This window comes from Microcaecilia unicolor, chromosome 2 (assembly GCF_901765095.1).
Source record: "Microcaecilia unicolor chromosome 2, aMicUni1.1, whole genome shotgun sequence".
In the NCBI taxonomy this organism is placed as follows: Eukaryota; Metazoa; Chordata; class Amphibia; order Gymnophiona; family Siphonopidae; genus Microcaecilia; species Microcaecilia unicolor.
In genome coordinates, this window is record NC_044032.1 from 571,262,443 (window position 1) to 571,279,059 (window position 16,617).

Below are 16,617 nucleotides of genomic sequence, written 5' to 3' on the forward strand. Positions count from 1 at the left end.
GCAATAGAAACAAGCCCAGTAGATTCATGGGGGTCTTGAGGAAGGTCCAAGGTTATCTTCATGGGGGAGGGGTACTTTGCTGGAGAGGTGCCTGGGGATTCCTTTGGGCGTGGAGCTGTGCCTCAGGAGATAATGTAGAAATATACTGTCACTTGCTCTCAGTAAAATACAGGTCAATGGCTCAGGCTCAGGCTAAGAGCTAGGCCTTTAAAAATCAGAGATCACCTTTGACACAGTTACATTTCACTATGGCAAGTGCTGAAATGAGGTAATTGAGAGCTGACAGAGGGTGGGGGAAATCTACTCTGTAAACAATGAGGAGACTGGCACCTACAAGACCTCATGAGCAAGAGTTGTTATGGTTATGTAGAGATAATACTGGGTCAGCTGCACCCCGGGTAAGAACATCCAAAGGGTGGGGGGCTAGAGGAAGGTTTGGGAACATGTGAAGTCATTCTGATCAACTGATAAGGGCCAAAGAGCTCTGCTGAGAAAGCTGGGGTCCATTGGAATCAATGGGGCCAAAATGGTATAAAAAAAGGCAGTTTGAAGGGTACCGCGCGCTAGAAGGCTCTAGACGGCAGAAGAGAGGGATCAGATTGCACCTGCTGTGTGATCCAGAGATGGATGCCTGATTTGCCTGTACTGCTGTTGGTGAGATTGTAATAAACTATCTTCTTATATCCCAGCGAGTCCTTCTGATTATGGAGTTTGTTAATTCCTGGACTGTGTAAAGAGCAGTCTGGGGGAGTATGAGATCAGAATAGTTGGTGGGAACACGCAAATTATTTACAATGATGATGTGCTTTGGGGAGGATGGGGGGCTTATCATGGTCATTTGTTTAGTTGGGGAGGTTGTTTTTTTTATTTTTTTTTTATTTTTATAAACACAGTGCAGCAATGTGTGCTCGCAGGCACCTTAAACTGGCAAAATACAATTTTACTTAAAGACACAGAAATCGTAAGCTGACCCTTCCTTATTAATTAAACAATATTTTACCCGCAGAGTCCACACCCCACACTGTATTTTCCATTTTTCCCCCCCCTCTTCCTGTCCTGCTCTCTCAGAATCATTCTCCACTCTCGCCATCCTATCCCATTCCATTACCCAACAGTCATACCCCATTCACCCCCTCTCACCCTCCCCTTCCTCTACATCCCCTTGTAGAGATAACACTCTTAAACAGTCCGTCCACATGCTGTGATATTGTATATTAGCAAGCTTTGATGCGTTAGAGTAAATGCGACACTCATTTTCCCCAAATGCTCTCATTTTAGCATACCATACCTCCACCGGAACACTCTCCGTGGAGGTCCAGAATTGTAATATCGTTTTCTTTATCAATAGGAGAGAGATATAAATGAATTTCCTGCATGATTTGGAAAGGCCCTGGGCAATGAGTATAGCTTGATCCCCCAATAACAAAGATGCATAATCCCATTCAATCTGCCTTTTTGTTACTTCTCTGATTACCTGAAATGCCTGATTCCACACAGAGAGAGACGGGCATTCTAGAAAAGAGTGTATGAGACTTCCCCATCCCTGCTTACATTTAGTACATTGGCCTTCCTCCCATAACCCCATGGCCATTCCCCTAGCCTTCGTAATGTATGCCCTTTGCAGTATCTTGTATTGCGTTTCCTGCAGATCTGCTACCTTTACCATGTCATAAATAGTGTGGAAGAACTTACTAAATTGTTTTGTGGTGTAGTTCATATTTAACTCTTTATTCCACTGGTCTGTCACTCTCTCCAACCCCCCCACGGGCCCATTCATAAGTAAGATTTTGTACCATGTGGAGAGGCTGTTTACCTTGAAAGGTGTTCGTAGCAGGATCTTATCTAGGGGCCCCCATTGCCACTTAACCCCATATGCCCCTACTAGTGAGGAAAAATAGTGGCGCACTTGAAGGTACTGTAGGAAGTGGTGATTGGGAATGTCCCACCTGTCTTTCAGTTGAGCAAAAGATTGTAGATGTTCCTGCCCCTGTTCCATAAGGTGACCCAGCATCACACAACCCTGATCCCTCCATTTATGAAACCCAGAGTGTCGTATTCCTGCAGGAAAGTCCGCGTTGCCCACCATTCCCAAAAAGGGAGAGACCTCCGGTGCCCGGTTCTGGTGCTCTCTCCACCACCTCCACGCCCTCCGGAGGGGTTGCAAAAATGCCAGTCTCCCTGCTGTGTCATATACAGTGCTGGGTTTCATGTGTATTAAGTTTGTAAAAGACCATGGTGCACACCATCCTTCCAGCCCCTTGCCCGGCATAAACTTATATTGGCCCGTCATGCCTTCAAAAATGAGTCTCATAAGCGCTGCTATGTTGTACCAACGTAGCTCGGGTAGCGCCAATCCCCCCATATTCCTACTGAGGGATAACTTTTGATGCCCTATTCGAGCCCCCTTTCCCCGCCAGATAAAAGAGCGGATAATAGATCGGTACAACCGTTCATCTCTCCTCAATATCCAAATCGGAGCCGCTTGTAGGGGATATAATATTTTTGGCAGAAGGACCATTTTGACTAAGGCTATCCTGCCCATTAGAGAAAGCGGCAAGTGCTTCCATCGGTCACAAAGCTTCCTTATATTTTCCAAGGAATCAACTACATTTTTTTTATAAAAGATTAATGCATTGACACTGAGATAAATTCCCAGGTAACGCATGGCTCCCCTAGCATACGGTATTGGTAATCCCGGCCGACCAGAATCCTCGGAGCCTCCCGACAACGGGAGTAGTTCTGATTTGGCTCGATTTACTTGCAGACCCGATAACTTCCCAAAGTCCCCCACTATTGCAAGAACCCCAGGTAGATCTCTGGTCCCATTTGCCATATAGACTAATATGTCATCCGCGAATAGGTTTACTCTGAATTCTTGTGTGCCCACCCTTATCCCCTGTATGTGGTTGCTGTCCCTGATTTTTATGGCTAGCGGCTCTATAGCTAACAGAAAAAGAAGCGGCGACATTGGGCAACCCTGTCGAGTTCCCCTCTGTAAAGGGAAGCTCTCTGTAAGTGTACCATTGATCAGTAGCCTGGCCATTGGGGCAGTGTAGAGCGCTCTAATCCAAGAGATGTACGGCCCTATAATACCGAACCGGTTTAAGGTCCAGAATAGGTATTGCCACGAGATACTGTCAAACGCTTTTTCCATATCTAACCCCGCAATTACTGCCTGCCCTCCCTTACCTTTACACTCATGGACAGCTAAAAGAGCCCTCATAATGTTCATAGAGGCGTAGCGTCCTGGGACAAAGCCTACCTGATCCTCATGCACCAAACAGGGGACTATCCCATTCATGCGTTTAGCCAATATAGCTGCCAAAAGTTTTATGTCTTGGTTAAGTAGTGATATGGGGCGGTATGAGCCCACCTGGGTCACATCCTTACCCGGCTTTGGTATTAATACTATGTGGGCCATATTATATTGTATAGGTAGCCCCTTTTCCACTATCCCGTTAAACCATGCTCCCATAGGGCCTGCTACCAGGTCTGCGATCATTCGATAGTACTCTGGGCCATAGCCGTCCGGCCCTGGCGCCTTAGTCAGTTGTAAAAATTTGATAGCTTGTCGGATCTCCTGCTCTGCAATGGGGCCATTTAAGGTCTGCAATTGCTCGGGCGTTATCGTAGAAAGGTGAATATCTCGAAAAAAACCCTCACAAGCCTCATGGTCGAAGTCTCGAGCCCCGTACAAGGAGCTATAATATTTCACAAATTGTTGTGTGATGTGCTGCTCTTTAGTGTACTCTCTACCAGCGTCATCTCTGATAGTGGTAATGATTTGCCGCTTGCGGTATGGTCGTACCAGGTTGGCTAACAATTTCCCCGCCTTATTTCCCCACTTGAATAACTTAAAACGTTGGAAGTATATGTCCCTCTGTGCTCTTTGTGTCAGGATGTTATCTATCTGGCGTCTGACCTCTGCCATTCGAGCCCGGTCTAAAGCGTTCATAGTACTCGTATGTGCCCGTCTTAATTTGTGGAACTCATTGGACAGCTGCAACAGATCTGCCTCTCTCCTCTTTTTCCTCCCTGCCGTGTATGCTATTATATGACCCCTCATCACTGCCTTTGAGGCCTCCCAATATGTGCCTGCGTCAACGTCCCCTGTTTGGTTGTACGCTTGATAATCTAACCATTTGTCTCTTAAGTATTCCCGAAATTCCCTGTCATGATATAGTGAGGAAGGAAACCTCCACACTCGCTCCCTCGTCCCCTCTGTAAAGGATACCGTCATAGTGACCGCCGAGTGATCACTGAGTGCGCAGTCCACTATGTGGACATGAGAAGACCGGGAAAGCAACGAAGGAGTGGTAAGGAGGTAATCAATCCGGGAATAGGTATTATGGGGATGAGAATAAAAGGTGAATTCACTGTCATGTGGGTGCAAGAGCCGCCATAGATCCACTAGCCCCAATTCAGATGTTAAGAAGTTAATCCCCTTGCTATCCCAATTCCCTCCTCTCAACCTCCGGGGCTTACTGTCTACTGTCTGATCAGCCACGAAATTAAAATCTCCCCCCATCACTATGTGGCAGTCTGGGAAAGGCGCCACCCTGGCCACTAAGTCTGCATAGAATCTTTGGGAATACACATTGGGCCCGTAAACATTGCACAGTAATAAACTCTGGCCCCATAGGTCACCCAGAACTAGCACATATCGCCCTTCCTTGTCCGATATCACTTTGTGGGTGGTGAAAGGCAATTGTTTGTGTATTAAAATAGCCACCCCTCGCTGCCTGGAATTATAGGAGGCATATTCTACTTCCCCCACCCATCCCCTTCTAAGTTTTTGGTGTTCTTTTGCAGTTAAATGAGTTTCCTGAATAAATGCTATGTCTGTTCTCTCTTTTTTCAGCCACGAAAGTACCTTGGTTCTCTTAACCGGGGAGTGCAACCCGTCCACATTAAGCGTGACCACTTTCAAATTAGCCATCATCACCACACATCAGGGCACTCTCCAAAGCCATACTAGCATCAATCCCGCCAGTCTCCCAGCTGGACCGGCAGGTTCCCACTCTCTGATTCTCTTGCATTACTCCATCTTCATTCTCTTCATCCTGTATCCTAATCTGTAGGATACGCTTTATGTGTGCTATCTTTACTCCCCCCTCCCCCGTGCCCTTCTCGTGCATACCCATACATCCACCACATGCATACATCCCCTCACCCACTCCCCCTCCCTTCCCCTCCCGCCCTCTGTCTCCTGCCCTCCCATCCCTCCCCTCCCCCCTCTTCCCCCCCTTCCTCTTCTTCTTCATCCTTCACCTTCCTAGAATCTTCTCAGCAGCTCCCCTTCCCCCGCCCGTCATAGATCTTAATTACTCAAATCCCCTCCCACCTGTGATAAAGTTACCTTCCCATTTCTGAACTTCCAGTAACATAAGGGAACCCCCAGTCAAATAACAACCCTTTCTATCCCCCAACTTCTCCCCGTTTAAATCTATAATTAGGAACTCAACCCAACAACAGTAGCAAACAAACCTATCAACAGCAAGAGTTCAAGTTCTTTATCCCTATGGTGCCTCAGGATCCTCAATATGTCACATCGTTTCTTGCAGAAATCTTTCTAGCTCTCATTGCTCTGGCTTTCTCACCCCTCTTGTGCTGCCGCGGTCATCTTGCGCAGAAACTCTTGAGCTTCCCCCACCTCCTGCACAAGGATTGTCTGTCCGCCTTGCCATATACGCAGTTTAGCAGGGTACATAAGCGCAAATCTCACTCCCTTCTTATGAAGTGCAGAGCACGTGGGCGCCATTGCTCTCCGTTGCGCTGCTACACGTGCAGAGTAATCGTTAAACAACAGCAGTCGATGATTCTCATAATCCACTCTTCCCTTCATTCGAAATGCTTTCATGATCCGTTCTTTTGAAAGCCAGTTGGTATAGTGGGCTATAGCAGTGCGCGGTCTGGTGTTAGTGTCTCCCTTGACCCCCATCCGATGGGCTCTGTCGCAACAGAAGGCGCTTGTAGCTTCCTCCAAACCCAGCGCTCGTGGTAACCAGGAGTCAAAAAACTGGTACAGCTCAGTGCCCGCTACCGCCTCAGGCAAGCCGATCACGCGGATATTATTCCGGCGACTACGATTCTCCTGCTCCTCAATCCTCTCTCTGAGTTCTCCCGCCTCTTTCTGCAACGCGGCAACCAGGTTCGCCGTGGCCCTCGCTTCCTCCTCGCCTGTTGTTATGCGCTGCTCCATCTCTTGGATTCGTTGAGTATGGGCGTCAAATTTTTCGTGGATTTCCTCCACTGCTGATTGCAACTTATTCAGTCTGTCAGCTAGTGCCGCCGATACTGATCTTGTGATTTCCTGCACCCATTCCGCGCTCTGCACTAGCGTCGGGGGCGGGAGCGAAGCTGGGTCTGGGCTCGGGGCCCTTTGCGGCGTCGCCATCTTGGCTTGATTCAGGGTCCGCGTTATCTTTGCTTTTCGTTGCCCTTTTGTGGGCATACCTCAGTCACCCGGCGTTCTCAAATGCGTCTGGGGGTACTTTCTGCACCTTAGTGAGCAGGTATCAGCGTTTATCCCGACCGGATCTATGTATTTTTTAGCAGTTTTTAGCAGGTTTCAGGGGAGCTGCTCAGATCCACGTCTTCCTAGGAAGCAGGCATCACGTGACCCGGAAGCAGGCATCACGTGACCCGGGGAGGTTGTTGGGGGGATTCAGAGGTGGGAAGGATGTGTATCATTGTTGGGGGTGGGGTGGTTTGCTTGGAGAATTGGGGGGATTGGCTCCTGCCTTTGCAGCAGCCTTTTTCAAAGATAGCAGGCTGACTTGAGGCACTTTCTTTGTACCTTGCTGCAGCCAGGAATTCACACTGTTCCTGGCAGCTACAATGCAAAGTAAAATTTATTACAGGAGCAGGTTAGTGATCCCTGCATTAAATTTTGTTGCAATAAATTACTGGCCTGCAGTGCTGAGTTACCACAAGTTAGTGACTCCTGCAGTAAATTAAGCTGTGATAATTTACTGCAGCTTATATGCACGACTGTACACAAGATCAGTCATGCAGATGCACCACTTTATATGTTAAACCTAGTGGACCTACCACCCAGGAACGCTAAGAGATCAGCCCGCAAATTCTTCAATCTGAACTTCCCCAGTTGCAAAGGACTTAAATATAAGCAGGCATACGCCACTACCTTCTCTTACAAAAGTACACAGCTATGGAATGCGCTACCCACAACCCTAAAAACTATGGACAATCTAAGCAACTTTCGCAAATCTTTGAAGACACATCCCTTCAACAGAGCCTACAAAAAGAACCCTTAAAGACACAAATCACCACACAATCCACCCAATCATATAAATACACCTCCTTCACCACTCTATCTAATATCCCCTACGCTATCTTCTAATATCTTCGGCTTATCACAGAATGTATCTTCTAATATCTTCAGCTTACCACCGAATGTATCTAATATCCTCTCATGTCTATGTCATAACAATACTCTGTAAGCCACATTGAGCCTGCAAATAGGTGGGAAAATGTGGGGTACAAATGCAATAAATAAAAATAAAATAAAATCTCCCTGATTCTATAAAAGTCGCCAAAAATTGCATGCACAAATTTAAGCACGTGCCCAATTTGTGCATGCAATTTAATAGAATAATGAGCCAATTAGTGCCAATTATTGACCCTAATTTGATGTAATTAGTATCCATGCCTAAATTTTACACATGGCCCAAAAAAGGGGGTGCAGAAATGGGAGGGTCATGGGTGTTTCGGGGTGTAATGGCGCTTGGTTTTCAGTTACTACTACTATTACTTCTTATCATTTCTATAGCGCTACAAGGCATACGCAGCGCTGTACACCATACACGAAAAGACAGTCCCTGCTCAAAGAGCTTACACATGTAATTAGAGAATATGGGTGTTCTGTGCATAAATTTAGGCATGGGCATTTGCATCATGTTTTCTTTGGTGCAAATAGCACTGCTTAAATTTAAGCATGACCTCTCCGCTTAAACATTATTCTATAAGCCACACTTAACTTTAGGCATGGTTTATAGAATACCGCTTAAGCGAGGAATTTTGCGACACATTTTTAAAGCGCCATTTATAGAATCCACCCCTATGCCCCAGATTCTATATAGTACACTTAGATGTAGGCATCATGTTTAACTTAACTGGCTTAATAAGCTAATGAGCACTGATAATAGCACTTAGCAAGCCAATAATGAGCACTAATTGGCACTGATTAGCATTTAGGTGCACAACTTGCTAAGTGTATTCTGTAATGATGTGCGTCAAACTTCCAACATGCAGTGGCAAAAAGCGGCATGGTTATAGGTGGGAAAATGGGTGTTTCATGGACATTCCAAAATGTAGGTACCTAGTTATATAATATGGCCCAGTGCGCCCAAATCTGCGATCTGAGATTTACACCAGGTTTTCATTGGCGTAAGTGGATGCATGCAGATATTGGCGCTGAAATATCAACTAAGTATATTCTATAATCGGTGCCTAAATCTAGGTGCTGATTACAGAATATGCTTAGTCGGCGCTGATTTTTTCAGGCACCATATATAAAATCTCCTCCTATATGTTTGACATGCAAAAGATTTATGCTTCTAGTTTTGAGAGTTAGGAGGTCAATATTCAAAGGGGTTTAGCCAGGCAGGAGAAGCTCCTGCACAGTTAAACCTCACTGAGCTGCCGGCTACTGATATTCAGTGGCACTTAACTAGGTAGTGCTGCTGAATATTGCTGCTAACCAGCCATTCCCTAACCGGCTAGGTTAGGGGAGGTTCGGGGTGTAACTTAGCCAAGTAGTGATGATATTTTGTCTGTTAATCAGTTAAATATGCAAATAAAGTTATGACTGCAAAACAGCTGAATTAATTTTATCCTCCAAGTTAACCGGGCACCAGTCTGAATATCAGCTGGTGCCCAGGAAACTTCCGGATGACCGTAGATACCTGGATATTCAATACCCAGAGCCTCACATGCCCCCATGCTACTATATTGACTGCTTGAAAATTTACTAGGGCTGCATGTCTAAATTTATATTCAACATTTCTCTAAACTGTTAACTTTAGGATGGCAACAAGAATACATTTAAGGTGGGGGACAAGAAATTAGAAGCTTAGCCCTGATTTTCAGCACTAGGTTCATAAATGAGACTCAAATGAATGGCAAGCCTAAATTTATAAGCCTAACTTAAATTCCTACATTAACATGAAGTTTCATGTGAAAACATGGGGGCCCTTTTACTAAGGTGTGTAGGCACCTATGCGCAACCAACGCGCATCAAATTGGAACTACTGCCTGGCTACCCATGCTCCAGGCGGTAATTCCATTTTTGACATGCATCCAGAACACACGGTAGAACATATTTTCTGTTTTCTATTGTGTGGCACTTACCCGTCTGTAGTTGGCAGTTTACGCGTGTTGATGCTTATCACTCAGTTAGCGTGTGAGACCTTACTGCTAAGTCAATGGGTGGCGGTAAGGTCTCATGCCGAAAATGGATGCACACTGGTTTTAATTTTGATGCACGCCCATTTTCAGCCACAAAACAAAAAGACCTTTTATCCAGGAGCACTGAAAAATGGACATGCACACGTCTAAAACATGCACCTTCACCAGCACAGGCCACTTTTCGGTGCACCTTAGTAAAAGGGCCCCATGGGCTGCTAAGTTTGGTGAAAATAGGACACAACAAGCTAAGGAGCCAAGCTGTTTTAAAATGGTGGGCTCTACCACTCCTGCTTGGTTAAATTGCTTTGAATATCTACCCCAATGAGAATAAAATACATCAGATATGCATAAAATTACATCAGCAAGTATAAAATACATCAAAAAGGAATAAAACAAACCCTTGCACTTTCCCTTTAACACTAAAGGATCTAACCTTAAATTTTTCTAGATTGAGATTTTTAATATGAACCTAATCTCCCCTAATTTGTTATAATTAATATGTATACCCAGTAAATTAAAAGAAAATATACACTGTCAGCTAGCACATTTGCTTATTTCCGATCTGAGGAAGAAGGGCAACCTTCGAAAGCTAATCAAGAAATGTATTAAGTTATGTCCAATAAAAAAGGTATCATCTTATTTTCTTTTCCATGTTTTGTTTTGTTTGATTTCTATTGATAACCTTAAGAGTGGACTAACACGGCTACCACACTCCTCTACTTAAAGAAAATAAATAAATCATACAGTGATTCACAATATTTATTAATTTAATACTGCGGATACATGAAGGCATCTAGTATATGGATGGATATTTCTTTCCTTTTGTATATTGGAAAGAAGGAATTGCACTTATTTGCACGTCAGAAGTAGGTTCACTTTTGTGGCCTTCTAGTTTTGCAGATCTGTGTTGTCAAATTCTAGTTAAAAAAAAGATACATTTTAAATTAATGGTACAGTATTTCAAAAAGTTAATATGTTTCATTTTCAACCTGATTCAAACAACTACAGTTTGTGATAAATTTCTGTGTGTGAGAAAACTGCCCTGGTCACAATTACCTTGAACAGGTCATGGGCAGCCCCATTTCAGACAGAACATAGAAATAAGAATGGAGACATCCAGGTCAGAACGTGTCCCGTTTAAGTAGCACTTTAGAAAAGGATCTGCCACTTGCAGGAATGCATGGGTGTGTACTGGCTTCGTGCTGCAGGAGCAACCATTTTACACTTGTCAATCGCTAAAACATTTGGAGCCCTGTTTACTAAGCTGCGCTGTAGGCACGCTAACTTTTTAGCATGCGCTAACATTAGAGACACCCATTATATTTCTATCGGTGTCTCTAGAATTAGCACGCACTATAAAGTTTGCACACCTACAGCACAGCTTAGTAAACAGGGCCCTAGGTGCGGAAATAGGCTCTAAGTGCTATTCTATTTTAGTTACATTTGTACCCTGTGCTTTCCCACTCATGGCAGGCTCAATGTGGCTTACAAGGGGCAATGAAGGGTTAAGTGACTTTCCCAGAGTCACAAGGAGCTGCCTGTGCCTGAAGTGGGAATAGAACTCAGTTCCTCAGGACCAAAATCCACCACCCTAACCACTAGGCCACTCCTCCACACCATGGAGGATGTTATAAATGATGCTCACCCAGAGCATCATTTATATAGTATAGCGCTCTCGCCTATTTTTTCCAGAACTGAAATCTAGATGTCATTTCTAGAATGCCCTCCAAAATGGTGTGGCACATAATTGGAAGAGGATCATTGACAGGGAGAGGCATGAATGCGGCTGCGGCAGGGCCGAAATTTTACATGTTTATAAATTATGCAAGCAAATATCACATTTAGGTACCAACATTTACGCCAACCATAGACCTAGCTGACTTATGCAGTATTCTATAATGGCAATTACACTTGTAAGCACCGTTACAGAATAGGCTTACAGCCCCCTTAAATTGCAGTGCCCAGTTACAGAATTGCTTCCACTGTGCAGATTTCCACATGTAAATCCCAGCTTTCTAAATCTTACATGCACAATAGCAGCATCAAATAAGCCATAATACACAAAACAAAAACTAACAGAAGATAATACTACACTAAAATAAACAAAAAAAAAACTAACAACTTAATATTACTAAACAATATTAAACTATAAATTCATATAAAACATAATAAATATTCATTAGTAACAGTTGCAGATTCAAATTCAGGGGTATCATTGTGGATTACCATTATGACATGTTATTTTACCACTAAATCATGCTATTTTAGCATAGCTCCAATTTTATGCACTAACTGGGGGTTAACAGTATAATAACATGTCTTAACAGTAGCCCACATTGATCACTTCCCCCTAAATGCTGATATTTATATAGGTAAATCATGAATAATAACCACCAAAATGTAAAATTTTAGCACATCACAGATAAAGGTTCTAGGTCAGATCCCACCTGGACAGTTCCCACCGGACAGTTCCCACCCACCAATTCCCATCTGTACAGTTCCCACCTAGGACAATTCCCATTGAACCAATTCCCACCACACCAAAGAGGACATTCAAAAAGTCAAAAGACAAAACCGAACTTGTATCACTTGACTGACCTACCTCACTGATATTAACGAACAAGCACTACCACTCTAATCCTATGACGAAAATGATTTCTCTATAATTTATGACCTAACATATGATACAATCCAATCTATTACTCAGGAACCTACAGACAATAACATAACGTATTCTTCTTTACCATGTTTGTATGCACCTTAATGCAATACCATTGTAACTCTGCTAACCGGAAATGGCAATCGCCACTACTGCAAATGTAAGCCACATTGAGCCTGCAAATTGATGGGAAAATGTGGGATACAAATGCTACAAAATAAATAAATAAATAAATAAATAAAACACAATAGGACAAGTAATCTTCTTCTCTTTCCCCTTCCATATCATTTGGGGGGAGGGGGGGCAATGCCCCACCATGCCCTCCCCCAAACTAGGTTTCAAGTGAAATGTCATAAATAAATAAATAGAAACTCTGAATGAAAACAAATCTCTGCACTGATATAACACATGCTAGGGTGTCCCTATAATCAGCCCCTAAACTTGACATAGGGGCAGATGGCCAAGGGAAGCCCCTGTGCTTGCTGACATCCCAAGACAGGGGCAGCATTTCCCTCCCTCTCCCCTCTCCCATTGTTTGGAGAGAGAGAGGGAGTTAAAAAGATATCCCGGTCCTGCTCTGCCCCGGACTCTAGAAACCCGGTTACACAACCTCTGCTTTGTGCAGCCACAGCCAGGCTGCTTCCATGCTGTTCATCAGCCCACCAGCAAGTTGCCCTCACCTGGTGCCCTTCCGGATAAAGTATGAATGCGTGAAGTCCCAGTGATCATCCAGCCAGTCTTCCAGAGCCTCCTGCTGTGGACAGCATTCTCTACCGAGTCAGTCACTACTGGGCGCCCTGATCCCATACCGCAATCGCTCCCACTTTTCCCAAACTTGATCTCCGCCAGTCACAATGCCTCACCTTGGTGCCCTTCTGGATAAAGTATGAGTGTGTGAAGTCCCGGTGATTGTCCAGCCAGGATTCCAAATCTTCCTGCTGCGGACAGCATTCCATACTGAGTCAGTCACTACCAGGCACCCTGATCCTGTCCTGCTGTTGCTCCCAATTCTTCCTGACCCAATCTCTACCGCTCATCATCTAAAAAAGCAGCGCCACAACGCAACTCGACACACTGCCAGGACTCATGGGAATTTACTTGGAAAAAAAGAGTCCCAGTCCCAATACAATAATGAAGGTAGGTAAAAAAAAAAAAAAGATAGAATGGAAAATGACCGGGGGAGGGGGTGTGTGACAATTGTCCCCCTTAGGTGGGAATTGTCCTGGGGGAATTGCCTAGGTGGGAACTGGCCGGGGAGGGGGGGGGGGGGGGAATTGATGGGTGGGAACTGTCTGTTGGGAACTGTCCAGGTGGCTACTCACCAGATAAAACATAAAGGGGGGTAAGTGATCAACTTAGACTACTGTTAAAATGGGATACTTCACCACAGGTCATGCTATTTTGGCACAGGGTCTCACTGCAGAAAATGGGCCTCTGTGCTAAAATAGCACAATTTGTGGTTAACCCCCCCCCCCCCCCCCCCTTAATGGTAGCCCATGTTGATAACTTCCCCCTAAGAATAAATTAAGTAATGTCTTACATTGCTTTGTAGTTTCCAAAATCCAGTCTATAAAGTTGGAGACTTTAGTGTAAACACCTGGCTGTCCTGGGCGACCACATCCTTCACCCCAGCTGGTGACGCCTATCAGATACCAGTTTTCTTCATGCTTGCAGACTAATGGGCCACCTGAGTCCCCCTATGAAACACACAGAGAAATTTATTACCATTAAACAATATAACAACTAATTCTGCTTTTATTATGTACGAATAGATAATATTCACAGTCACAGACTCAGAGATGGCTTGGATCTCTCTTGCAAATCAGGAGGGAGGTCTGGAGTGAAATAGTAGGTTGTGTGGAAATATGCTGTCAGGTAGAGACACACCCAACACCAGGGAAGCCTGAAAGCACTAGCGGGGTGGGGGGGGGGGGGGGGGAGAAAGCAGTCTGTAGCTTGCCCGAGGCACGAAAATCGTATCTGAGAGCATAAAGCCCTGTTCTCTTGCAAACAGTGACCACCATTGTAAGTTGCTCTGTGTTTTGCTTATGGCTTACACTGTGGTCACAGACATGAACCCTGCATCTCTATGTCAGAGAGTGTATGTATATGTTTGTGAGTGTGCATTGACATGGCATTGGGGTAGGGTGTGTGCTTTTTGACATTGTTGGAGGTTGTGTACGTGTATGTATGTGTGTCATATTGTCTTTATTGAAACTTGCAACAAGACAAACCAAGCATACAAACAAGCGATAAAACAAGCAATAAAACCCGCTAACTAATACATAAATAAAACCTTACTGGCCAATACCCCCGCCCCTCAACAAACCCTCCCACTCAGGGAGGCTGAAACGAAAAACCCCTCCAATGCCTTGCCCACTGTAGTCCAGAACAATGCTCCTTCTCCCTCACTGCCAGCTGCTGGACAAAATGTACCACATCCCCTGCCACCTCCTGTACAGACAGCCACTTCCGATATAATGAAGCTTGGCAGCGTGCCTGCCACAGGAAGTAACAAAGGGCTGCAGCGATGATATACAGTGTCTCCCTACACCACCCCTTTCCTTTTGGAAACCCTCCATAGGCCCATTCTGCATAAGATAGCTGGTGGAAGAAAGGAATCCCTAATTGGCGGGCTACTGCCTGACAGACTTGTTGATTGAACGGGCACTTGAGGAGGAAGTGGTCCATTGTTTCATCCTCCGTCACGCACTCCCCTCTCGGGCACTTACGATCATTGCTGTTTCTATTTTTCATGTTAGCTCGAACATAAAGCCGGCTGTGGAAAGTCAGCCAGGCCATGTCCGCAATCTTCCGGGGGAGGCGTGATGAATTGAGGAAAGCCAGACCTTCCTCCTGTAGTGGACCTGGGCAGTCCCTCAAGGCTAGACGTGTTGAAAAGTGTGTCTGAATAATGCGGTGTTGTAGCTGCCTCCTGTCCTCCTTCTGGATTTCCTGTACTGTGATACCCCATCTCTTCACCAATCTCAACAGAGGTGAGATGTACTGTGGCAAGTATCCCGCCTTCCCTCGCAGGGGCATTGCCTGACCTCCCCTCACCCAATCCCTCAAGTACCGCTGAAGCCAGGAGGCCATGCAGTCTGCCCAAGCCGGCCTCCCTTCCCGCAAGACCCCTCCCAGATTTTGTTGGAAAAAGAAACAACTAAAATGTACCACAGGGTTGACCATTCCCAACCCCCCCTCCCTTTTGGGCAAATAGGTCACCTCCCTCCGGATAATATTCATCCTGTTCCCCCATAGCTGTTGGAAAAACAAGCTGTATACTCTGGCATGTAACGATATAGGCAGTAAACAGACCTTGGATATGAACAGGAGAAGGGGTATCAGATAGGTCTTAATGACATGCAGTTTTTCCACAAACCGCAACTTATATGATTTCCACTGGGCCACCCTTTCCTCGACTCTCCCCAGCCCCTTCTCCCAGTTGATCGTATCATAGTCCTGTCTGCCTACCCAGAGACCCAGGATCCGTACTTCATCCCTTGCTACTGGGTACTGACTGGGAAGTTTGAAAGCTGGTCTGCCCTGTCCTACCCAAATTGCGGAGCTCTTATCCTGGTTTATCTGGGCCCCCCCAGCCTGTGTGTATTCTGCCATCCAGGTCTGAACTCGCTCGGCTTCCTCCTTGCTACTGATTACTACTGTGACATCATCTGCGTAGGCGACACATCGCCATGTGTGTGAACCCAAAGAGATGCCCTCTAGTTGACCGCTAAACCCTCCACTCAACCTTCTGAGGAAAGGATCTAAGGAAAGGACGTACAGCAAGGGGCTGAGGGGACACCCCTGCCGTACCCCTGACCTCACTGCAAAGCTCTTGCCCACCCAACCATTTATTAGAGTGCTACTCCTTGCATTGCGATACAAAGTCTGGATCCACCCTATAAACTGGTCGGGTATCCCATAGCACCGAAGCACTAGCCATAGGTACTCCTGGGACACCCTGTCAAAAGCCTTAGACTGATCAAGGGTCAGCAAATACTTTCCCTTTGTCCCACCTTGACTCCTTTCCACTATTTCACGGATGGTACAAACTGCTTCCACTGCCCCTTTCCCCTTCACCGAGCAAAACTGTGCTGAGGACAAGAGACCACCCACTGCCCCAGCCAGGCGGTTGTAAATAATCCTGGCCATTATTTTCCTATCTACATTCAGAAGACTTATGGGTCTCCAGTTCTCGATAAGTTCCAGATTTCCCTTCTTTGCGAGGAGAACCAAAATAGAACACTGCTGTGAAGGGGCCAAACGCCCGTTCTGCAAACAATTATTAAAAATTGCAGCTAACACTGGAATCAGGACCACACGGAATTTTTTGTAGAACTCTGGGGTCAGCCCATCGGGACCCGGAGTTGTACGTGCTGATAGCGTATCAATAGCATCATCTACCTCTCCTGTGGTAATGGGCCTAAGCAGTTGTTCCATCTCCCCCTCCGAAACCTTTTCCAAGCCTGGGGCACTCTGCACGTATGATAGCATGAAGTTAGAAACCAAGCTCTCTTTCCCCCACA

At 45.4% G+C, this 16,617-nt stretch overlaps 1 protein-coding gene across 1 annotated transcript in view; it reads right to left on the bottom strand.

Moving 5' to 3' along the window:
• Positions 1 to 10,170: 10,170 nt before the first annotated feature.
• Positions 10,171 to 16,617, bottom strand: part of KLKB1 (kallikrein B1) — a 194,811-nt gene continuing 188,364 nt past the window's right edge. The window contains exons 26-27 of the mRNA XM_030192212.1: positions 13,629 to 13,785; positions 10,171 to 10,346 (exon numbers count right to left, since the gene is read on the bottom strand). Of these exons, the coding sequence (XP_030048072.1) occupies positions 10,345 to 10,346; positions 13,629 to 13,785 (159 nt within the window). The 3' untranslated portion in view covers positions 10,171 to 10,344. The remainder of the gene's footprint in view (positions 10,347 to 13,628; positions 13,786 to 16,617) is intronic.